Source organism: Phaethon lepturus, unplaced genomic scaffold (assembly GCF_000687285.1).
Source record: "Phaethon lepturus isolate BGI_N335 unplaced genomic scaffold, ASM68728v1 scaffold299, whole genome shotgun sequence".
Lineage (NCBI taxonomy): Eukaryota > Metazoa > Chordata > Aves > Phaethontiformes > Phaethontidae > Phaethon > Phaethon lepturus.
The window spans coordinates 151915-178257 of NW_010563976.1; the positions used below are offsets into that span (position 1 = coordinate 151915).

The window sequence follows — 26343 nt, forward strand, 5'->3', positions numbered from 1 at the left end:
TCCAAAGCATATTGTCATCTCTCTATTTTTTATTAGCTGCACTATATTAAGATTCCCGTCTACTAACTGCTGTACAAATACATGAGAAAAAGAAAGGGCTCACTTGGGGAATTTGCAGTCTAACTTAGAATAAGATCCAACAGGAGGAAATATTTCAAACTTTCCAACAAGTTTTTCCAATGGAAAAATGTGCTTTTGGCATGGCAATTTAGTCAGAATCAAAGCATTTCATCAAAACAATGGAAAGACTTTATAGCATTTTGCTAAGGAAAAAGAAGCTGAAGTTAAATACGTCCATTTTTTTATACTTAATATTTAATTAAGATAATTTTTGGACTGAATTGAAAGAAAATGTGACTATTAAACCTCTCAATATTTTGTTTATATTAAGGTTTTTTCAAAATTATGCAAACTCTGTGTTGTCAAGGGTGTTTTAATGGTTCCCATTTGAAGTCTGTGGAAAGCCTCACACAAAGGGAATTTTTTGCTTTTCAGTCATTTTCAGAAATGTCACCATTTTACCTTACACCCAGTCCCTGGTACCTGCGGTACTACAGCAGAGGAAACATGCTGCCCCTGTGAAGATTGGGGATAACAGCTCTAAGAATAAGCAGGTGATCACTGGCTATGTGAGCACTGCCATTTGTTGTTCTGCTTCTAATTTCTTCACACGAGCTTAATAATTTTCATCTTCTAGTAACCCCTGTACTGTAACAGGAGCAGAGATGGGTTACCACCAAGTCCCAATGCTTTGAGAGATTCCTACTCATTCCAGATAAAAATTTAAAATTAATTCAGAGACTGTAATTGAGTATTAAGAGGAAAGCAAACAGTAAAACTGTTATGTGTGTTCAAAGTTATCTGATGCAAATCAACAAAGCCAACGCACATGCAAATCACTCCACGCAAGCTGTTTCTAGCTCAGAAATCCCCAGCTCATTTTTCCACTCTGGAGTTTTGTCCGTGTTTAGCAGACAGAGAAAACCAATTAAAGATTTAGATATTCCAGCATCTGCTTTGCTTCAATGTACAAAGAAAATGACATATCAAAATTCTTGGTAAAAAGGAATGAAATGTCTCATTTCAGGCTACTCTTCCAGACTTCTTCTGGAAAATTAGTGTTGAAGTGGCCATAGTAGCTCTGCTGTTCCTCTTAGCACAGAAGGCTCTACCAAAGTCTAGGGGACCACTACTGGGGCAGGAATCAGGCTCTACCAAAACCAGGAAGTACGGAGACACAACTATCTTCACGGATGGATTTTGTTCCCATGGAAATCAATGGCCAAACTCCCATCGTCAGTAACATTGCAAAAACAGGCCTCTCCACTCCTTTCAAGGCTGGATGCTTTCATTATTGAAGTTAAAATGAACTAGTCAGTAGCCTGCTCTCTCTCATCAGGGTTTGTTAGGGTATTTTTTCTCTTTGGAAAAAAAACAAAAACAAAAATAAAAATAAAAACTAAATCTTAAGCTCTCACGATAGCATAGCAATCACTCACCCACTGTAGAACTATTAAATTTGCAATGATCTGAACTCTGACTGAAGAAACACTGTAGAAAAAGCAATAAAAGAGGAATATTTTAATAGGGATCACAATGAGCTTTATGGGATTTTATATATGTACTGTGGTGAGTGATCAGCCTTTGATTCAGCCTTAACCAGACCAAAAGTTGTGGATAACCTGGTGGTATTCCAGACTATAATTAAACCAGTGAAAACTCAAGCTTCAAATAACCACCAGTGACACTGAACCCCCACGCAGTGGGGCTCACCTCCTGGGACGCTGTACCAGGCACCACCATTAGTTGTTCCATCCACAAAGCTGCTGTCATCGTCATTTTTACGACACGGTGGTCTGTTTGGATCAGACATAGCAGGATTAAAAGAAGAATAGCTGCGAGCCAGGCTTTGGAAAATAGCATCATCGGGGCAGGAGCTGTATTCATGAGCACTGCCTAGGGAGGGAAAAAAGTCCAGGAAGAAGGATTATGAAATGGGCAGTCATACCGACTGAGCTCACAACCTAGATTACCAGCACTGCACAGCAAGACTGTGCCTGGACATTCTCTGTACATAGGCAAGTGACCTACAGCATCACAAACTAATATAGCATTATCTTAATAACATCAACATTTCCCCAGTATTTCATCAATTGCCTGTACCAGGTTGCTCCTTTATTACGGTGACTATTCATATCAGCCTTAACATTTAGGAAAATATTAATTTCAAAGCGCACCACAAAATCTAAGCTATGCTAGGCTTTAGATATTTTCTTAGAAGAATACACAGTACATAGCAAAAGGTCTCTCCCTCAAGGCTTTTACACTCTGATATTAAAAGAATTTGCAATGAAACTGCGAGAAAGTAGATTGAAGGAAGACAGTCACAAACCATACCATCATCTCAGGACCATTTCAGTTGTGCACATGCCCTAGCAGCAGAAAAAACAAATATTGCTGTGTGCTAAATGATAACATCTCTGCCACAATGTGATCCTTTTTATATGGGACCAAGACTGAGAAAGTGGAAACAATGACTGCTGTTTTTATTAGCACACTACTGCTTTCAGAAATTCATTTTTTAAAGGTTCAAGTAGAGAAACCTTAGATGATACAGGCAGCCTAGACACATCTCTCTTGCTTCAGTTAACAGGGTACAAGCAGCCCCAGCTCATTTAAGCGCTCAGTTGCCTTGATTAAAATGTCTGAGGGACCATGATTCTCTCAGATAGTACGTCATTTTTGTGATGTAACTCTACTGAAACAAGCTGTCTATCTTCAAAGCTAGAAAACATGGACATACAGTGACGAGCTTTAAACATGTGATTCATATGCTAAAATAAGTCACTACAATACAATGACATATTTACATGGTAGATCCAAGGTAGCAGTGAAATAAGCACAGAATGTAATTTGTATCTCCTACTACTTCACGTTAACTCATACTACATACCACTCCGAGTCTCGTCATAAGGATAGTTTGCAACAAGGTCTCCTCCATGAAGATTGGCAGAGAGCACAAAGGGAATATCCATAATCCAGTGAATGACACCTTTTGTTTCGGGAGCAAGCTGCAACAATATAGCAATACCAGCAGTTACACATTGATAATTCAATGTAGAAACTTATTTAGTTACATATATTTGGCTTAATTATTATCACCTATATTGTGCAAGTCATTTAAATGAACAGCAATTTTCTTTTGGCTTCAGAGAGAACTGGATCAGTCCTTTACATCAGAATCAGACTGAGCAGATTCATGTAAGTCTAAAAGTGGTGTAAATTAGTTCAGAATGAGACCACAGGTAAAGCAATCTCAATATTTTACTTCTTCTCATCACGATGAAAGGAAAGCCTACCAAATTTAAAACCAGGGAAAATAAACTAATTTAAAATAAATGATGGTCTATTCTCTGCACTGAAAGTAAAATTACTTCATTTTATAATTTGAATTTGAAGACAGAATATGGCTGTTACAGCCACAACCCTAAGAGACTGCAGTCACGAAACTGTAATTTTTAAAACCTCATGTGGGGGCAAACACAAGAAAATGAAAATCCCTTCAGATATATGCTTCTATATTTAAGGCTTAAGCTTAACAAAAATGCACGTGTTATATGTGAGAATAGCTATCTAGCCAGCAACGTAACTATGCACAATACACAAGTGAATTTCTGGCAATGGGAACAATGCAGATTATCTGCAAGAACAGCTTCAAACCAAGGGAGAAGGCTACGCAATCTCTGGCCTTAAAAATGAAACAGGCTTTGAACAAGGAATTGTCTAAGGATTAAGCAGTATAGATCAAAAGGGTTTGCTACAGCAAGCCGTTTTGAGAAAAGCTTCAAGAAGCATCAGATGGATAAAATTAACAAAATTAACAAAATATTTAGAAGAAGGCGAATCGTGAAGATGATACACAATTCTAGAGGTTGTTACATATCTGCTTGCGTAAAAGGGAAGAGATAAGCACATAAGTGACCCACTATTCAGTCCCTACTTACCTTGGGATTCTGGTCCACAGCTTTTTTCATGTTTTTCAGCAGATGGTTGTTTGGGCCACCTTCTTTCTCATTAACATAGACTATTCTATCAAGATCAGGGAAATTTCGGTTTAGATCTATCCCTTGGGCGTTACTTCTACCAACAAACCAGTCTTTAAGTTCACCGGGCTGAATGAGGAAAGGAAACAAAGAGAGAAGGGAGATGAGTAGATTCAGGAGCTTGGCTATCAAGGTCTATATGGAAATACATGGACCTGTTGGGGCGGGTCCAGAGGAGGCCACAAAAATTATTGGAGGGCTGGAACAGCTCTCCTGTGAGGACAGGCTGAGAGAGTTGGGGTTGTTCAGCCTGGAGAAGAGAAGGCTCTGGGGAGACCTTACTGCAGCCTTCCAGTACTTAAAGGGGGCTTATAAGATAGATGGGGACAGACTTTTTAGCACGGCCTGTTGCAACAGAACAAGAGGTAATGGCTTTAAGCTAGAAGAGGGTAGATTTATACTAGATCTAAGGAAGACATTTTTCACAATGAGGGTGGTAAAACACTGGCACCTGTTGCCCAGAGAGGCGGTGGATGCCCCATCCCTGGAAACATTCAAGGTCAGGTTGGACGGGGCTCTGAGGAACCTGACCTCGTTGAAGATGTCCCTGCTCATTGCAGGGAGGTTGGACTAGATGACCTCTAAAGGTCCCTTCCAACACAAACCGTTCTATGATTCTATGATATGGGTACATTTAGCCATGTAAATTCAAATCATGGGTTTACTTCTCATGTTCTCGAGAATAAGAAGGGATCATTAGGGAGTAAAAACTTCTGAAGTACCAAAAGCTGAGTCACCCCTATTTCTTCCTAGAGCTCTGTGGGAACAAAACCAGCCTCTATTTCACTGAGAGTCTCAGAGGAGAGGATCATTCTCATAGTCGCAGATCTGGACTAAGGTTGGGCAAAATCACCAGCAGCATCAGATTTTCCAGTGCCTGTTGAGTCTTCCCCTGAGACCTGGCTTTTCCCCGTTGCCTCATGCCCATGCTCATGAATTACAGAACTCATTTTAGTGAGTCTCAGAGCAACTGTATATTCATCAGCCAGCCACAAGGAATGTTTGCACTCGTTCCAGTTTCTCTAAACGGCTCCAGGGTAAAGAAGGACCTTAATTTTTATTTACCTGAGATTTTTATTTTTATGGTGTCTGTCAGCTTCATTCACTGAAATGGTAGCACTGAGTAAAGATGCAATGAGAATTTTTGCAAAATCTTTTCTTTAAGCTGGTTCTCTAAAATAGGTTTTGGTTTGCATTAAGGAAATGCCTTCAGAACATTTGCCTAGCTTGTCTCTGTAAGCTTTCAGTATTCTGTGAAGTAGGTTCAGCTTGATTATTGGTTTTAATTTTGGGGTATATTGAATCTGCTGTCACACGCTGTGTACAGGATCAAGATACTTCTGAATTAGAGTAACAGTGGAACTAAAGCAAACTGTATTATAAATCGTACGTAATGTGTAAGGCAACCATGTAAAAGCAAGTGTACTTTGGCTAAGGAGAAAAAGTTTCAAATAATATTATTACAGAATTTCTACAGAGAGAGATTTCAAAGTAAAACACTGCACGAATCTGGGGCTCGCTTCTGCTTCATTGCCACTAGAGGGAGACATATGATCATATATCGTTTAAAAGAGGTCTGGGTTTGGGGTTTTTTAAAGACTTAATGAGAATCAGTTTAATAAAGATCTTAATAAGGTTTGATTTACTTAATCATAAATAAATAGTCACGTAAATAGATTCAACATTTCCATATTAATTTAAAAAATAAATACACCTTGTAAAACAAGAAAATCATTTTTGTTTAGAACATAATGCATACCATAGCCTGTATATAACAGGGTCTTATTTGGCCTCTATTTGCTAATTATGCATTAACACATTACATGTTTCCTGAATGAGTTGTCCTCCTAAAATACATGCTAAATTTTCTTAACTAATAGCTTGATTAAAGCACCTCATACTTGAAATTTAGAATCAAAGTTATTCATATTAAAAAGATGGCTCACAAAGTTTGCTTGGTTTTGGATCAGCTCTGATAAATGTGAATAATTCATATCAGTGCATTTACATGAGAATAATCTTAAAGGAAATATAAACTTTCCCTTTTCTACCACTTTTGAAACATCATGTATTACTAGAAGTTACTTGTTTAGGAAGCGGTTTGGCCAGTGAACTTAGATGAAAGTCTATGCATGAAACATAAACATAATTATATTTTAAAATACAGTAAATTCACTTACAAGCGAGACAGCTATTCATTGCAAACCCAGAAGTAAAATCCTCCTTGTTAAACAGAACAAGCCTACTGTACTATTAGGAAATACTTCAGTTATGCTGTTCCATTCAACAATCACCACCAACAGTTCATGTATCCGTAAAACTGCTAGTCCAAGTGTCTTTATGATCCTAAGGTTGATATTGACATTTTTTAAGTATTCTTAACATATGTAGCCTTACAAACCTGGGATGCTGCCTTCTCAAAGCCATCCGGGTTCAAAGATGGCATGATATGGATACGTGTGCTATGGATCAAGTTGATAATAGTTTCATTTCCTTTCTGGTATTCATTACACAAGTACTGAGCCAAGAAGATGAGCAACTCCCTTCCGACAGCTTCATTTCCATGCATATTCCCAACATATTTAAATTCTGGCTCTCCTGCAGAAAAAAAGAAGAGCATGACTTAGAACAACACATAAAAATCACCCATGGGCTGGACCACAGAGCACATCTGAGGTGTGGATATTACTATTGCTACAACTGGTCACAGTACCCACAGGAAGCTACAAGCCTCCTTCAGAAAAGTGGATTTAGGTTTTTTTCTGAACTCTGGCTAAAGACATAGTAATTTATATACAGCTGTTTGCCAAAGACAGAGAAAGAATACCAGAGGACAACACAGTATGCCAAAATAAATGCTAAGCACAGCCAAAAACACTACTACTGTTGAGATCTAATGCAATTGATGCCTCAATACTACAAAAGCGTCTCTTGATTAGATAGTTTTTAAATATATAAACTGACACCAACAGAGCTTCTTATCTTTAATGTTCTCTCCAAGATTAGGTTAAGCTTATCACACTACGCACGCATTAGAAAACAATTCCTTTACCAAAGCATTGCCAGTGAACAGCTGTTGATCCTAGTGATCTGAAAAATCTTATTCAGCAGATGCTTTGGATATTCAGCTCAGACTTTATGAAGCAAGTGCAATAACCTAGCTCATAAAACTAATCATTCCCATTTCACATTCCAATAAGCAGTCCAGTATTTATTAACAAATACATATGGAATGTTTATGCATATATTTAATGTTGGGTTAATATATATTGTATATTCATATATATAGTCAACTTATAACATGTATTCAATATATACTCTATAGAGTCAATATATTCAATATATAAGAAGTCAAATATTCCCAGTTGCTCATTAGTCACACTCTCATGGCCCTAGACATGAAGAACACGCAAAATAGGTCTCACAGAGCTGTGACAGGTACACCTTTCAGAAGACTACATTTTGAGCCCTAATTCCAGAGAAGTTTTAGTATAATGTAAATACCTGAAAGAGATTAAAAGGAATGTCTTGGAACTAAAATGAATAATCTGCCGTTTTCTGGATTGAAGCCCTTTTTTGTTATCCTTTTCAAATGCAGTTTTTCTGTTGCAACAGCTTTAATCAAACATTCTGCTGACCGTATGCTCTGAACAGTCTTTGAACACATTTTGCAATAGCCTTTAGCACTATCATGGGGGCAAATTCAAGCCAGGAAGAATGTTACACAAACAAGACCTAAATAATTGCTAATTGAGCACACAGCGGTACCTACTTATGACTCTTCAGTCTGTGCTTGTTAACCTTAATCCAGTGATAAGATGCTAGCAGACAGAGGGCTATTAATACCGTGACTTCTTTCCTTCCAGCTAAGATGTTTTTGTACACATGGATTTGCCCCTGAAATTTTTTGTCAAATAGGTAAAAAGTTTTCTAGTTTCAGTGGAATAGCGTCATTTTATCTGATACACACACTGCCATTACTGTGACTAAAAACTTCCATTTCCTCTTTTAGCACTGAGCTCCTATTTATTGTTTTTTCTTATATGTTAACACCAGGGAATGCAAGAGGTCTTGCAATCAACCCAGTGCCATTAAAACAGATGGATGCTATTTAATAAAACACACACCACTGCACATCACATAGTCTCATAATTGAATACTCATGAATATTGGCACGTTATATGGTATATTGGTATATTGGCATGTTACTTAATGGCAAAAGTGCTTTGCAAGCTAGCTGGCAAATTTGTTACTGTGGTAAATATGAACACTCTTCCATTTTGCGTTTGTGATTTTCCCAATGACATCACTAAGGAAGCCTGAAGGAGAAATCATTTCTCCTGATTCCCAGCCCTGTGCATTAATCACCTACCTTTCTCCCCACTTGAATTTTACAGGCCTGGTAAAAATGAAGAAATAGAAACATACGTTTTCCATACGTTACTGCTTTCCCTCCTCCCCAAGGAATCGTTAACAGTGTTTAGAAGGGTTCCTGAAAACAGGCATAGGGTCTACAGCGAACGAAGGGTACAACCTCATCAACAGCATATCTTCAGTGGTAATGACCCATCTCAAATGAGCATTAAAAGCTAAAAGGAGTTCGGGAAGAGGTAAAGAGAGTCATTGGAAATGTGGAAAGTCTTTTCTGTGAAAAGTGATTGAAGCGATCAGCCCCCCTTTCCTCAGGAAGAATAATAAGGGACAGTCAAATACACCAACCGTTGTGGCATGGAGGAATCGGTCTGGAAAGCAGCGCTTCCCTGCACCACAAAACAAGGGATGGTGATTTTCAGTGAAAGGAAACAATAACCATTTTGAGACCGATAAGGAAAAATAACATTACTTATGACACAGTGTGAAAACAGTATTGAAAGAATCCCGCTGGCAGCAAGGTGTCAGCAGACCTCCAAGTTTTGCTCACAAACCAAGAGTTAAAAAAACAATCTAAAAGTGAAATAAAAAGAACAAGAAGGGAAAGATAACAGAGAGACGAATAACAGCCCTGCTTCAAAACTTAACTTCCTGTTCATATTTTAGCTCCCATGGGCATTTTCTTACATCTTTCTCTGCAGCAGAGGAATCCATCTCCTAATGATCCTCTGGCTGCGGAGAACAAGGCTGTGTGGTCCACACGCATGGCAACTGCTCTCTGCCAGCTTCCCAGCGCTGCCTGTTTTCTTACCTCTAGGCACAGCAGCCAAAGAAATACTGGGTTTCCGCTCAACATCAGAATATATTGAATTTCAGACTGTATCAAACAATTTTAGGAAAACTCCAGCATTTCAACAGTGTAATTTACATCTAAAAGAACAACGGAAAAAAAATGGGTCCTTCTCATATCTAAACTTTGCAGCTGCTTCAAGGGAAACAAACTCGATTTTTACTGTTTATTTCAGTGAAAACAAATTAAGGTTACAAGCTGGCTGCGGCAGAATTAGCAGTTCACTCATTAGTCATCCACGCACATCATGGGCAATGTCAGAGTCCCTTCTGGAAAAAGGGACAATGCTGCTAAAGTCATCACAGTGCCTAAAAAGCTGAGGGAGCTTCCACAGGCTACTATTTGCTGATACAACTTGGCAGTTAATGAAGCCTTTAATTTCCATTTGCGTTTCAGCCTTTCATGTTAGAGTAAAAACTGCAACTCAGAGTGTACCTTCTGGAAATCTTTTTTTTTTTTCCCCAGTTGTTTTTACCTAAATCCTTTCCTAATCATCTTTTTCTTTAGGACAATGAAGTCCAAGCTGGAGGACAGACTGCTGGCTGAAGCCAACAGAAAAATGCCCATCACTGTGTCAGCTGAGTTAAGCAAGCCCAGCTGCCCCTGTTTCAGTGAATGACTCTGCGATGCAGCCAGCATCCCAGGCCCACGATGGCTCCCGAAGGAATCAGCTCCTCCTCCTCCACCGCATGGGCTAACGGAGATACCTCCAGCACCAAGGGTGCCAGCTGCCTAGTCTTTAAGCCTTAACACTCTATGGGTTCCTTGGTCTATTCATGGAATATGTCCTGCCACCCCATTCCTACAAGCTTCAGGCTTCTCTGGAAAACAGTCCACCCCACGGGGAAAACAGCCTTCAGTCACCTGTTGCTAGCATGCTACCTAGCTAGAGCAAGAGCTGCTCTTCCCATTAATCCTTCATGAGCCATTTAACGCAGGCCTTAATCACCCTTCATAGGATTCTGTAATTGTAATTGCCTCACAGAATTTATTTATTTTTTATGAAAAGACTCAGTAGATCTCAATTTGTTGACAAACTTCTAAACAGTTTTTCCAAACCAGTAGACATACTCGTGTTCCACTGCAGAGAACTGGAGGTAGCTCTAAGGGAGAAAGAGCATGAAGAAACATAACTATTTTTTCTCATTTACTTGACCCTCACAAAAAAGTAAAATTGTTTTAATGGATTCCCATGGTCCAGGATATAACAAACACAAAGGAGTATTTCCATTGCTTGAAGATTTAAAATTCTTATTTAATTTTATTCATTCTCTGACAGTATCTTTTCAAACTAGAATCTCTCATTCACAATAGCAAAAATATGTCTCATGTAACAATGTGAGCATGACATTTATAAATGCTTAAATGTAACTTCAGCCCAGCTACAGAGGTTTGTGACAACGAATGAATGGGTGGATACTAACACCTTTCAGAGCAAGTCATAAGAAATTAAATGCAGCAATCAAGTTTATAAATATCTCAGTATCCCTGGTGAAACCTCAGCCATCACATCATCATGGCTTTTAGAAGGCTTTTACATCCTTCCTAGATTGACTGAGTGGTACATTACAACCTGATAAATGATTGAGGAAAAAATATTTTAAAATGTCATGCCTTTCTGGTTCCTGACAAAGATTGTGAAATGTCACCATTTGCTTCTGCAGTTACTGTCAGCTAAGGTCTTCCGCAGTTTCCTAGGAACAGCGTGTACATCATTAACATTAGACAGGTCATCTAATTAAAGATGACTAACCACTGCCATTTTCAGGTCAGGCTGTATTTGTGCAGTAAAAAGAGTAATTTTCTAAAATGTAGAGACAAAAAGTTTAGCACCTACTAATTATATATACTATGAGTCAAGGTAATGTCATGCCACTAGTCATGGTCTAATGTCCAAGCAGTTAACCTTAAAATGTACAGTATTTTATTCATGGAAGCGCAAGCCATATGGAAGAAAAAAAATTAACTACTGGAAAGTTTAAGTGCTTACTGACCTATTTTGCAAATCAGCCTCAAATATCCTTAAAAACTAGAGTCCTCCTCCTGCTTTCCTGTATTTCGTACAGAAAAGCCATCAACGTTCCTGAAGTAACAGATTAGTGTTTTTGATGACTTACAGTGGCTTGTCATTTTTAATATGACAACCAGTAAACTTTTCTTGTAGATAAATGTCATGGAAAATCTCAGAACACCTGCTGTCAAGAAATTCATTCATTAAATGTGACTGAAGACTTTCTTATGCTCCACACTTTTGTCAGTAGTTTAAAGAGAAAGAAATCCTCTGGAGGTCAACTACATAGAAAACCAAAGACTACAAAATGGATTTCTCCTTTGAATATGAAAAAAGTAAGGGTGGGAAAGAAGAAAATAAATGAGGAGTTGAGATAAGAAAGTTAAAGAATTAGAAAATTTAGATTTCTAACACCTTGTATACTAAATGTCTGCAACCTGCCTTAACAGCATTTCAGTAGAAATATTGATCTCCACAACTTGTGTGAAAATGGCATTGAAAGATAGAACTGCTATGCACTTTTAGTTTCTAAATCATTGTATACACCTTATATAATTTTAGGGTGACATTTACTTAGATGTAGCGTTGGTCTAACCTTGCTGAAAGAGAAACTACTGGAAGTTTCACAGGTGGCTTACATGAAAGCACAAACAGGTCAACACTGAAGGCCTTTGAAAAATCCAGTCTTTCACTTTCTTGCCATTAACTGCTAGCAAATACACTGAGAAGAAGACAAGAGAAAAAGAAAATCAAGGCTCTTTTGGCAATCTCCAGCTTTAAACAAATGCATGCATTTTTAAACAGCTATGATTCAAGGGAGGTCTCAAGCTCTTTCTGGAAATTTTCGTAATTATTTGAACACTACTGCTTAAAATTAAAGCTAACATAAAAGTCTGTACAGCACACTAAACCCGGAGGGAAAGCTCACAGAGAACAGCTATGTTTCTGCTGGCCTTGGCACGTACAAATTAAGATGCGATCTCCATTCTACTCTGTATAAAGTCTGTCGGTTGGGCTTCAAAATAGGGTGTTGCATGTCTTTGCATTGGAAATGAAATTCTCCAGACAGATTACCTCATGCTCAAGACAGTTATTTCCACCAAAAAGGTTCTGCATGACTCGATGCTTTCTTCAGGTTTCCAACAGCCCACTCTCACCCCTGCAGCTACAGGACTTGGCACAGCCTCCCACGAGAAGTGGGCGAAGCATCTGCTCGGCTCCTGCAGTCCCCACCTACAGCTCCCCTGTGCTGATCTTTCCACAACACCCTGCGCTTACGCTGAAGTGCTGCACAGCGTAGCACTGAATTTGGTATTCCGGGTGAAGCCCACTTGCTTTACCAGAGAGTAGAACAGGTTCTGCCTACTAGCCCTGTGTTACTGCGCATGAACTGATGGTGCCCTCTCGTAGAAGCGATGGTGATTCTTTAAATCGTAGCAAATCACTTGTAAAGCAAACCAGGTTTACTTATTTAATCAGAGCCCTTGACTTAGTAAGAAACACTGAAATGTGATACGCACAAAACACTGGTTTTGTGTAAAGGTGTTAAGAGAGCACTCTCTGAAGTTCAAAGCAGATTTTAAAAAGTCACCAGAATTTTGGAAGTACAACCATCTATATACACAACCAGACTAGTTTTACATTGCATTGCATTTTTCACGCTCTAGGAAAACTGACTAGGACTTTCGCATTTACAGAATTCATTACAGCCTTACAGCGGCAGGTACCGATAGATCAGCACTGAAGATGAGATTCCTCAGAAACCAAACGTGACGTGAACAGTCCTGGACCGCCCTTGCCAGTCTGTGTCAGAGTGCGAGACGTGTACAGGTTTTTCACCTCCCAGTTTTTGCTCTCACTGCTAGGAAAAAACTCGGACCAAAACATAGCCTGGGATTCTTTGTGAAGGACGCTGGCAGTACAGAGACGACACAAGTAGCTGTCTAGATGTCCACTGTGATGCTGGCTGTGGGATACAACAACATACTCATCTTTTCCACCGTGCTCAGTAAGAGGGGGGGCTTTTCTCTTCATAACTACATGTGACCAAGTGAATTTTCATTTCAAAGGCACTCACTGTATCCCTCCAGTTTTGGTTGGCACACAGAGCAAAGATTATTTTTTTAATCCATCAATTCAACATCAAAACAGACCTTCTGATGAAGAGAAAGTTGATATATAATTTAGATATGTATTTATGATGTTTCCTCGTCAAGTTCACTTAACAAGCTTTCTCTTTCCAGCAAACTGTAGAGTCGGCTTTTTCACTTCAGCTCCGTAAGGACCTGCCAGCTGCCAGAGCACTTCAAAAGGACTGAGCTCGTCTGTCTCATTCCTTTTCTACACAACGAATACATGGGAAATTTCAAAGCTAAACTAGCTCAAATGCCTGCTACCAAGAGGAGACACACCTGGGCTCTGCTTTTCCTCATCCTCGTTTCATGAAGAGAAGAAACACACGTCAGAAATAACCCATTCATACCCAGATCCCAGACTCCGAAGTCAGAGGTAGGCAGAAATGCTGGACAAAAAAGGTGAGGCAAGAAAAGTAGCTCTCCCTTTTTCCAGGACACAAACAAAAAGTCGATTAAAAATGTAAATCATTCTTTTCCAGTTAAGTTATACAGGCCCAATTCAAGACTGCCAGGCAGTTGCCAAACGGGCGGCCGACAGCTCGGAAGCGCAGGCGCCAGCCAGCTGGGAGGCTATCTGCAGGCTGGGGCCGGCGGGCGCGGCGGCTTCCAGCAGGGCCCAGAGCAGAAGGCAAACCTGAGGAGGGCTGAGGGAGTAAAGTCAGGGCAGGGCTCCCCTCTCCCTCGCCGCGAGGCTGCGGTTCAGGGGGACAGCAAGCCAGGGCAGCTTTCGGGGCCGCGCTGCCTTGGGCCCCGGCGGCCTGCGCAAGGGCAGCGCGCTCTCAGGGTTCACCATCGCCTAGCAAAATTCTTCGCCTTTTCCCTCCGTAGAGGAGAGCTATTTGTGACTGAAAAGGATTACAGTTCCCACCACAAGGATGCTTAGGGTCCTTCGGAAGCACACTTAATTTGTTTAAGGATCTAGGAATAACTGGTAGTAACCCCCCAGACCTCCTCCCTTGATTTCCAGGAGCCTTCCTGAGGCGTCGCAATGGCACTTGTGGCTCCACTAAGGCCACACTTAGTGGATGCTCCTTCTTTATTGGTAACTGGAACATTATTTTATTCCACTGCTGTTTTGTCACAACCTGACACAGTGTGAAAAAACCTGTGGGCCGCAGATCTGTAATTCAGATGACGCTGAAGTGCACTGGTCGTTACTGACAGATGGAGAAGGATAAAATCTCCCCAATAAATGTGCATCTATAACAATTCCCTCATGTAGACATGTTACAGAGTAAGAGTGGCTTTTGTACTGGCATATTTAGTTTCCTTGCTTAGATGAGCCCTAATATTTACTGATCTTAGCCTCTGTGATTATTGGCCATGGAGTTTACAGAAAGAGTTATGAAGTGCCCTTTTAAAATAAATTAGAGTAAGAAAGATATAGGCAAACTGCAAAAGCTAATTACACTGTTACCTTGCTCCTTTGTGGAAAAAAACATGAAAGATGTGTTTTTTAAAAAAAAACTTATGAAGACAAACAGAGGACACTATTTACGTCAGAACATAAATGACCTGATTTATGTCAATATCCTCAGAAACCAACAAACACTCAGGTAGCTTCTTTTAGTCCTAACACTATTTTAGCATCACCCTTCTGGTATAAAGAATTTTTTAAAACAGAATTCCATCATTTTACAATTTGAGGGGAGGGGGTTCGCCAGAAAAACTGCAGCTGCACTCTAGGCTTAAAAACCTGGTAAACTGTGTGAAACCTTGATTAAAAAGTGGCTTATCGAGGTCTCTTCTTTTGCTGCACTTCCAGCCTGATTTTAGCAGCTAATACTCTCTCAAGTTTCTGCATTTAAGGTATGCATGCTATGTGATAGCCAGCAGTAAATCTTGATTTTACTTGTTCTTGACATAGCAACAGTTAAATTAGGTCAGTATGAAGCAAAAGAAAAAAAAAAAAGGTTAAGTGGGTAGAGGTGATCAAGATTAGTAGTACAACACTACATCTCCAAACATTGCAACACTGAGCTTCAGAATTTTTCAATGGTACGTAAAATTTTATTTTAAATCAGCATTATGCACCTCAATGATTTATGTATAGCCAGTTTAGGTAGAAATGTAGACCTGAATACTTGGAGGAGCTCTATCTCTTCACACTCACATATGCTTGAAATATGGATACCCTTTAGAAAATGTCCCCCACATCATCTTAAACATTTTAAAAAATGAAAAAAAGGTGATAATACTGCAAGAGAGTATAAGGAGAGGAAGCTAAACTGGTGCAGAGGCTAATAAAATCAAGCTTTGTGCGCGAGAGGAAGAAGTGAATCATGTAACGGCTTGTTGACTCAAGAATAATGATGGAGATGACTGAATCAGACAAACCCTTTTTCTCAACAGTAGATGGGAGTGGATCCAGAGGCTTTCAAAAGACATTTTCCCTTTAGATGAAGGAGCTCCAGACAAAAAATCCCATATGGATACTGACCCCGCCACTACAAGCTACAGCACAGCTGTATTGCTGCAAGACACAGAACAGCCTTCGTAAGATAGAAACAAGTGCTTCACAAAAGATCTGTAATGGCTTTTAGGTCTGCACAGGGACACACATTCTAGTGTCCTAAAAAGAGACAGATTTTTTTCCTCATATAGGGAACAACGTAAAAGCTTGGTATCTTCCCAGCTTCCCTCAGAGCTTCCACTGTGTTTTCCCTCCGAAGAGTAGTAAGACAGTTCTGCGTTAAGAGAAAGGAGAGAGGGGTACCTGTTGTCTGTATGGTCTACAGTCAAGGGCAACAGAAATCACAATCATGTCCTTGAACAGCAGCTAGATATTTTTTAATGAGTTCTATGTACAGCAATAGAGCGTTGTGGGGTTTGATGTAAAATGAACTTACCTAGGGTTTATTCTCAGTGCAAGTAGAAAGGTTAGTTCAAAGTAACAAGGCATGTTTCTCCCAAAAGGGCGAATAAAAGCCATTTCCTACAATTATACCCACTGTGCCTCCAATATGCCAAGCACGTTAAAGTGCAATGACCAGCAGGATCAGAAACTGAGTAGCTCTTGCTAGCACTGGCTAATTATTTTTTCCTCTGAGCAATACAAAAAGCTACGGCAAATCCATCTTTTGTGGTGCCTTTCATCTCACTTGAAACTTTCTCTTTTATGTTACTAGCAGCACCTCATACAAGCTCTTTCCTGCCAATGCAGGCAAATTCCTCCACTAATAAGAGTCCAAAGGGCTTTTGTTACTGGTATCAGTGGTATCTGCCATCAGATTGAGTGTATGCCCCACAGTTCCTGTGTAGTCATTTATATTTGTTAATAAGTGTAATAAAACACTAGGAGCTGAAGTATTTTGCCATACTTCTGTAATTCAGACCGATATTGAAGCAGTGAAAGTGAGAGGTAAACTGTGCTCTATCTTCCAGATTTACTGCATTTCATTCCAATTTTATGCAGGTGTAGAAGGCTGGAGAGGTATCAAGAAAAAGTATAAAGAAGTCTGGCGCTTTTTTAAAAGCTGATTTCATGCATTTTGTACCTTTATTTATTAACAAATATTCCAAGACAGTTGCAATTATTTTTCTCATACATACTATCATTCTTCATGTCTAGAGACCCTATGAAGTAGCTAACTAGTGAGCCCACAGAGGAGAGCATAGTACAGTCAAAAGGCATCTCCTGAGAAGTCCTACAGCAATAATTTCACTTTGAAGTTTCAGGCATTTAGGGCTTTTTGAGAAGAAAAAACTCTCTAATAACAAGAAAAGGAAGTCTAGGAAGTACTGATTCCAATCAAACAAGAAGAAGATACAGTGTCTGACCCAATATGCTTTTGACTAGCTCTTAATTCAAGGGCAGTAAATTCAGCACACAGGGGAACAGTACTGGGTAGTGTGGATGCAAAATCTTTTTCTGACTCTGTATACAAGCACTTCTCTACTATTGTGTGTGTATATGGGCATGTACATCCTATAGACACACACAAACGTCCCTCATTGAGAGGCTCAGGCACCAAGGAGGTCATCCCCAGGCCATGGAAATATTCCTCGTCTTTCAGTTCTCTAACACCTTCTTAGATCTAAAGCACACCTCTAATTTTAACTAAAGAAATTGCATTCGCAGATATTCAAAATCATATGAAAAGACAGATTTGGCACAGCGCACAAACAAAATCAAAACCACATGACTCCAAGGGAGAAAGAAACTGAATCCTTTAGGAAGCAACCCAGTATTCCCTGTCTTTATTAACCCTCTTCACACTTAAGGATTCAGTTCATTCTTATTTAATGAAACAATCTAAAATAAAAGCTTTTTTAATCAAATGATTATATTTTTGCACTGAAAGAAAAACTTCAAGCTGCTTGGACTGTTTCATAAAATATTAGCTATCCAGTCTTTGCCATATTTTCTACTTCTTTTTTTAATACACATTTTACTTAACTTTCTCTTTTATCCTAGGTTTAACTTTTATGATCACAGCGTGATGACTGCCAAAAGCATGTTTCAGTATATTTTTTCCAGCTGTCCGCTATGCCGTAAAGAAAAAAAAAATAGTTACAAAATGTAGAACAACCTAAAAAATTGTGTTCAGATTATAGGAACACAGAAATGGGAAGGCAAAGGAACTGAAGATTACCACATTGTCCATTAAAGACTGCACTTAATGAAAGGCAAAAAATCTGGGAAAGAGCAGCCAGCACTTAAAACTCACTAAGACATGCTATTAACCCAGCAGGTAGGAACAATACTTTCCACCAAAAACATATGAGTGATATTTGACTCGATATGGCTCTTCTTCTAACCGTAAAGACTTGTATATTTATACAATAAAGACATTTTCCCTTTTTATACTACTAATAGCAAAAACCACCACAGAAATTACATTGAGAACTCCGTTTTACTGTCTTTTCCCTTTAGGTAGGACTGTAACCAGTGAGGCACATTAAACATACGCTTACCTTCAGCATATTAGTGTCAGAGGGGTTAGTCTGGAACATAAAGACACGTACACGCTCAGGAGTTTGCCAGAATAAGGCATTACGGTCTCATGCAAAAGGAACAACGTTGAGAAGAGATTTTCCACTGGCTCCTGTAAATTCTGGATCAAGTCTTTATTTCTGAAAAATTTCTTTATGCAATTTTTCCGTATTTGGGTTCTGTCCACATTTAGCCACTGGTTTTTTGGTGTTTTTTTTAAAGCAAAAGCTTTTCACCTATTTATAAATTATCTGGGGGTAAAAACATAGAGGCCCTACTAAGACAACATTTTTTTGCAAAGGTATTTTCTTTGCACTTGTGTAACCCAGAAAACAAATTAATTTTTCATGTTAAAATTCTCAAGGTAGCTTGTTTTCACCAAGGCCTTCCCTTCAAACCAGGTATGAACCAGCAGATTTATAAAAGCCTGAAACCCCCATCTTGCAGCAGGCAATATGAAGTTTAGAATCATGATACTATTTGAAAAACTACAAAAAAAAGGTGCATATAAAGTATCAGGGCTAGGCACATGGTTGTAGTGGGGTGTTGATGTTTAACTGTCTATTCTGCAGACTCATATCTGGTAACCAAGTCCACGGTTAGTACAACATTAAGCCTTTCTTTCTCTTATTTTGAACATTAAGCCTTTCTTTCTCTTATTTTGCTTAAAAAGGGAGACAGAAAGCAAAATTGCATCTACATTATACTACTGCTATGCTAAGACAACTATTTCAAACTATTCAGTGTTAGAGAACGACACTTTTTTAGAGGGAAAACAAAGCAGCCTTTAGCGATAAGGCCATTCCCCAATATGTGCTGGGCTCTCAGGGTAATCTTCATTTCCCCCACTGACACGGCAGGTTACTGCTGTAACCCCATGAAAGTGACAAACTCAAAACCAAGGTTTGCTCATAAAATATTTCATGTTGGGAACAATGCTGTTATCACATCTTATGCTATTCAGAAGGCCCCCATTAAATCCAAATAATCAACTCAACGTGTCAAAGGAAGCAGGATATGAGGGCAAACTTAAGTCTTTCATGGCAAGATGGAAAAAAGAAAAAAAAAAAAAAACAAAAACAACCCAAAAACCCAAGAGATAATTTCAGGAACCGTAAGAGTTTCCTGACTAGGAGCGGCTCCCAGACTTAGCTAAAACATAACACTGGGTAACGGAGGAAACCAGAATTTGTCAGGCTTTCCGAGCTATGTATTACACGTGCTCGTTGTGAACAGTTCATGCTTCAGTTTACAGCTCTTTCCAACCAGACAAAAACAGTCTGACCATGATGTTTTTTCCCAGAAAAAGAAAAAAACCTATTTTAGATTGCTTGACAATGGTGAGTGGCTTGAGTGGTGTATGCAAATATGAAATATTCTATATAGTTTATTGTATTGATCACTACACAAGAGGCTTTTTTTTTTAAAAAAAGCTCTGGGTTGGAGACAGCGGCCCTCTTTCCCAACATCTATACAAGCACCATGTATACAAGGGCTAGTCACAGCACAGAAAGCCACACAGGGATCTTAAGCATGGGTTACCCAAAGCTGCCGCTCCAGCAGCGTGAGACTTTCCATACAAGAATTAATACTATTATCATGAACCCTGAACAGCCTCCTTGACAGGACAGACACCACTGTGCTGTCACTGAACAAAGATCGTAGCTCTCAGAGCATTTTCTATCTAAACAAAAGAAGAAAAGATAGTAGAAAGATACAGCAAGAACGGGGAAGGCGATGATCTTACCACAGATCTCATTAAGCCCTTCTCCTCCCTTACCTTTAGCAACTGCTGTGACAGAAAGTAAATATTATGGAGAAACCTGAAGGAGGGCATCAAATCAAGTCATCCGAGACTGTTGTTGGGAAGTTGTTTGCTACTACAGATGTCACTATGGAAGCAAGTACCAAGGAAATTGGTTTGAAAGTTTGCTCAGTGGACAGAAGTTGTCCACTCAGAAGTGCAAATTAATATTTTAATGTTTACTAATACTTCGCCACTAATTTCTCAACAGCAACAAAAGAGAGTACTAATCCTAACTGATGCTCCAAGTCTTTGGACTCAAAGAAACCTCCAAAACAAGTAGAACGTGCAACATTTAGCTCAAATAGACAACTGAATATGAATACATTTTTTCTTAAGGAACAGTTCATTCTGTGATGTAATGAAAAAACCAAAGAAACAGAGAGTTTTGTGTAAGAAAAGATGACTGTCAAAAATGAAAATCAGTTTATTGTAGGTGAATACTGGCATAGGAAGAAATACATAGCACTCACTTCTCATTACACTGCAGTTGATCCTGTGTATACTGTTAATATGTTTCCACTTACGGCTGTTACAACATTTTTGAAATCTGGACAGATGTGTACTGCAGAGCTCGCTCTTCATGGATTTTCACTACAGAAATACCCTCACAGATGTCATTTTCTTATCACATCGATGCACATGAGAGAAAGTAGGATGACACGTAATGTTCAGCTGCTGTTTGCTTATCATTGGGCTTAATAGCTATATGTTTCTATTTAAAGGAAGGAAGGAAATGTGGTATCTTATGGCTTTATTTTAGGATTGCTGAATTGAGATTACACACACATGAATCCATCTGCAAAGGAAAATGCAAGCTTTGTGAGAAGTAATGTCACACCTAGTGAATATAACATTTTTTCAGGTAAATTAGACAAAACTAGAGAAGAGACTGTGTTTCCGTTATGCCCTTCATGTGTAGTTTCATTTAAATCCCGTGAATATTCTAAATCTCAACATAAACAACTTTTTTTTTTTTTTTTTTTTTTTAAACCCAGTAAGCGAAGAAGCCAGAGAAGCTGGCAAGGTCTACGTGGATATTGTATATTTCCTCCTGCCATAAGATTTTCCTCTAAAGTATCCTTCCATGTTTATCTATTTATTTTTAAATAACTAACTCCTGATGCCCTTTGTAGACTATCCCCTCATCTGATGAGCCTTCCAGGAAATTATCCTTTATCACTTTGACCACTATAACTATAACAATTCCTTGCACTGAGCTTAAAAATACTCATGTCAGTTGATGGAGGTTTCTCACTGCCATTTTCTTTCACTTCTCCTTTAATTTAGAACCTGCAAAACACCTCCCGGTTCTACACAAGCACCCCATCCTGGAGAAAAACAGGGGACATGACAGCAAGACAGCGATGTCCACACTGCCTTCCACAGCTGAGCTCCAGATCTCAGCCAAGGTTTCAGGACAAGGCCGTCTGAGCCAGGACTGGCCACGCCACTTGGAGGGACACCACTCACGTGGGACGACATGGACAGCTCGAATTAGCTGTTATGCCTCAGAGGGGGCTTAGAAAGGTGACAAGTGCCAACAGGGAAAATTCTGCAGCTTGACAACACAGCACTGTCCGCAGAAAAAAAGCAGACTTGCTGTTCAGTCTCCCGCTGTGGCTTACATGGATTGAACCCCACTTCTCCCACGGAGTTTTTAGGCCTCTTCCCCTCAAGTCCATCTCTTTTACAAAGCAGAAATCTTAGTTCAAGCTAGACAAAGTCTCTTTTTCCTACCAGCGAATGACTTGAGAGACTTCAAGCATCCTAGAGAGCCAGTATCCAAGCACCTGTCAAAGGAAAAGGTCCATGCCGCAATAGTTTTATTTTAAAACTGAATCTGCCTGTTAAATTTTTCTCTAAGAGTGTAAATGCTGATATTCAAATTCATTATGAGAGTTCAGAATCATGTCTGTCTTAACATGGAAATTAGAATCTGTTACAATTATTGTTTGAGTCTGCAAACTCAAAACGTAGTTCTAGCTTTTTGAAGGGCTGGAAACATTAATTCATGAAAAAATGTAACATTCTACATAAAATGGAAATGCCTTAGCACATCTGAGGTTCGACAAAACGTTGTCGAACCAGGTCACTTCAAATCCTGTGCCAAATTGCCTATGAACCAAAGAAGGATCATTGCCTGAAGTAATGAGACTCCAGTTCAATACTGCACGTAAACCTGTTTCTGACAGTGAGCATAAAAGTAGCCTGAACTAAGTTTAGAGACGAGCTAGCATAGACATCACCATACTGGTTCGCAACAGTGATTTATTTGTTTATTTATTTTAATTTCAGTGACCAGTTTTTAAAAAGGAAGGCCCAGATGTTTGAAAGTGCAAAAACTCCACACTTCAAATACATAAGCACATATGTAAAAAGTTATGTGGAGAAGACCTGAGTATGTAACATTTCCCGTTTTTTAATAATTTTTTTTTCATTACATGTAGTGCTAGCTGTATTACTTCATACAGAAAGAGGCTTTTGTTCTTCAGAAGTTTGCTGTGCTGGATTTTTTGTTATTATTTAGTTTGGTGGTTTTGCTCTTTCAGTTTTGTGGTATGGGATTCCTCTGTTACACAGAGATCTGACTGCAACTAATCATCAGTTATGTAGGAGTAAGAGAAGTAAAGATGATGGACAGAGCTGAGTATGGGTGGCAGCAAACCACAGTAGCAGCACACTACTGGTCTAATGAGCACCCATGCCACAAAGACGTGCCTTCCATAAATAATTCACTTGGAAGATACTGTACATTTCAGAGCACTAAAGAGGCAAGACAGATTCCCCTCAGAGCACATTTTCTATGTTAGATGCATTTTTCTGTCAAATATAGGAAATTTAGATTTTACTTTGGCATAAATATTCTATACCTGGGGGTACTGGATACTGAACCTGCAACATTTTGCTGGAACAAATTCTTAATGCTATTTTCTTTTCCTTTACACAAACCCTGATGTAGGTAATTTCACAGATTTATTCTGGAAGCAGGATACTTTGTAGCAGACCAAGCTAAGCTTCTCGACTTCTTAAGGAGGCCTGTTCAATGCAAGTTGCTATACTGTCATACTAGCAACAGACATGTAAGGATCCTGAAAACTCTGTCCCCCTGCTATGCAGGGGAGGTTACACGGCACTCTTCCATTGCCTTCAAGAGGAACTGCACTACACCTTCATCTTTTAGAGAAATGAACACTGACATACAGCAGAGAGAAGACAGAATTTATTCATATATGCCCTATAATATATATGGTTATTTACCAGAAAAGCGAAGATTTAGACCCTAGGAAGAGAATCTATGACTTGTTATCACCGTGCCTAATGTACTATGCCTAACTTGCCTTCAAGTGTCTCCACTGGATCAACACATTGCAGAAACTATCCACAAGGCAATGAAGCAAGTATGGGACAGTTCAGCACACCAAAAGCATCCTATCGAGGTTTACACAGTAACTATACATCCTCCTTTACATTGCAGTGCACGCAAACTTCATTTCACATCTTAATGTGCTTGAAGTGGGTATAGAAAATATATGCTTTTTCTCCTTTAAAAATTGTAAGGCTATGGTACTATAATTATTTTCATCAACCATTTCATATATGGTTGTTGCACATGCATATGGCAACACCATATGGTGTTACAGTAAGACGAAGTATGTTGCTTCCAAGATCTTCCAAGCACTCATCTTCCTTCAGAAACACTTGTCCGTTTTTAATTTACCTTAAGGATAAGATACAGAATGTTAGAAACAGAGGAGAAAGAGAGGTATATTTAAACTACCAACCTAGAGGAGAAGCAAGTAACATAATTTAAAAAAAAAAAAAACTCTTAAAAATGAAGAATACATACTAAGTTTTTCCTCTGGAAGTCACTGTGGAAATACAAATGCTGCCACGGTCCTGTAGCACTTACATGTCCTTAATTTTGGGGAACGGGAGGCCAGGATTTCCTGAGGTTAAAATACAATGCAGAAGATAATTCACACCGGACTTCTTCCACCAAGTCAAAATATTTCAGAAGTTACTGTGGACTTCAGGGCGGGTTATGCTAAGCTGCCATAAGAGGTCAATTAAAGACAATTATAGAGAAGAATACAAGACCGGGATAAATACCCCAGGCAGACAATAAGATGAAATAAGAAAAAACATACCATTTTAGCCTGTGAAAGGCGCGAGTTCAATTCTGCTGCAAGGCAGCAGAACAGAGCGAACAAAGGCAGCAGCCTCACCGCGCCGCGGCGGCGGGAGAACCGCACTTTGAAACCCAGCCCCGTACCCTGAAGGCTGGTCCGTGGTTCAGGCTGACGCTGCTGCAAAGAGCGACGAAGTACTCTGAAGAAACTGGAGGCCCTCTGAAGCAAACCTCGCGGCCAGCGCTCCAAGTGCTCTCTTCTGGCGGCAGGGAAATGGGGGTGCCCGGCGCTGAGCGATGGGCAATGCAGGGCCCTCAAACGAGCGGTGCCGCAGCGCTGCACGCTCCCGGAGATGGGACACCGACCGGTCCCCAGCATCACGCTCGGGCTCAGAGACAGGCAGCGCCGGGCCACAAAGTCAACATCTCCATGACCTTGTTCTAACCTAGTAACCTCGGCATCAGCCTTCCATCATCATTCTCCCTGTGAGACCACACCACTCGGAGCATTCTGCTGTTTTCACATCATCTAAAATTGCAAAAAACTGTTATTCTGGTCAAGGGACAGGAAAAACAAAAGAGGGGGAAAAAAAAAAACCAAACCCACCTTTCTTGGCTTATCATGCCACAGACCTAACAAGACCAACAGGCACCGGCCTAAGAACAAATAGGGAAGGAACATTTCTTCTAAGAATTTGCTCACATTTGTTTGCTTAATTTAATTTTTTAACTTTAATATTACTAGAAGTTTTTCCTGTCTTTTTTTTTTTACATGACTATTGTCTTATTTCATGTTTTCACCTTTTTTCTCACAAATCACCTCCTCACTACTAAGTTTACACAGTTTATTACTTTCTCTATAATTAGGTATTCCACACTGAAAGTAGTTTCCATGTGTGACCTCACCACTGCTCAATCCTAATCCTTACCCTTTGGTATCTGTCCATCCACCCTGAAAAATATTCCATTTGGCACAGTAATTAGCATCTACTCACTGGAGACCTCTTGGACACCCAAGACAGCAGCAGCTAAGTCTCCCAGGTTAGTGCCATACTAATGTACTTTCATTTATTCTCTTTATGGCCTTGACAACTGGTAAAGTAAAACTAGTGCTTAGCCTCTCAGAGGACCATAATATTGGGTTTTTTTTCCAAGCGCTAGGAACTCACGAAACATCACATGCATTGGGACAATGACGGGACATGCATTGTCCCAGTTTATGTTTCAAAAGGTGAAATTATTCTTGCTGCTACCTCTACAGACTTAGTGCTTTAAAATTACACACCGCTCTTTCTGAAACATTTTTTAACCTTTCTCTCTTACATTTTTTACATTATCTCCATTGTCACAGTATTCTTACACCTGGAAAAATCTTGCAACCGATTTCTATTTCTGCTTAAGTAGCTGTGCACTGCCTAACTGTTTGTACAAAAGCCAGCTCATTTTCCACTGTTGTGTTGACTTTACTACGCAGGAACAATGCATCCATCTTTGTAATAGGTAGAATAAACTCAAATTAAGGAAAAAGTATCCTTAATAGTGATGTTTTTGTCCACAATATGGACCAAGAGTATGTTTCAACTACAGATCACTTGCAAAAGTTGAATTAATCAAAAAAGCAGATATACTGCAGTTTTACTTGTACTAGAATTACAAAGAGTTTTGCTCAGTTCTTTCCCTTCTGATCATTGAAAAAAATTATAATGCTTAATAATTAACTAAAAACACTTCTTAACTCATTATTTACATTCCACTTATCAGTGAAATGTAATTCTATAGAGTGTATATACCAACACTGCTTATGACTCCTCCTGGTTCCTGAGGAAATCCCAGAGAGATACAAGTTTGAAACTATAGTCATGAATTTATGACATAATGAGTTGACATGTCAAATGCAATTCAGCACTTACATGGGAAGAAATCAAAAGGTCAGGAATTTCTTTCCAGATTTCAGATTTTTTTTTATGAAATAACATAACAACAACGTAGAGAAGGAAGGAA

The 26343-nt window shown here is 39.3% G+C and overlaps 1 protein-coding gene across 1 annotated transcript in view; it reads right to left on the reverse strand.

The window, feature by feature from the left end:
• The window catches only part of CPE (carboxypeptidase E), a 37146-nt gene extending 12425 nt beyond the window's left edge, over positions 1-24721 (reverse strand). Inside the window, exons 1-5 of the mRNA XM_010294696.1 lie at positions 24487-24721; positions 6505-6701; positions 4005-4172; positions 2954-3071; positions 1774-1956 (exon numbers count right to left, since the gene is read on the reverse strand). Of these exons, the coding sequence (XP_010292998.1) occupies positions 1774-1956; positions 2954-3071; positions 4005-4172; positions 6505-6701; positions 24487-24721 (901 nt within the window). The remainder of the gene's footprint in view (positions 1-1773; positions 1957-2953; positions 3072-4004; positions 4173-6504; positions 6702-24486) is intronic.
• Between the last annotated feature and the right edge of the window lie 1622 nt (positions 24722-26343).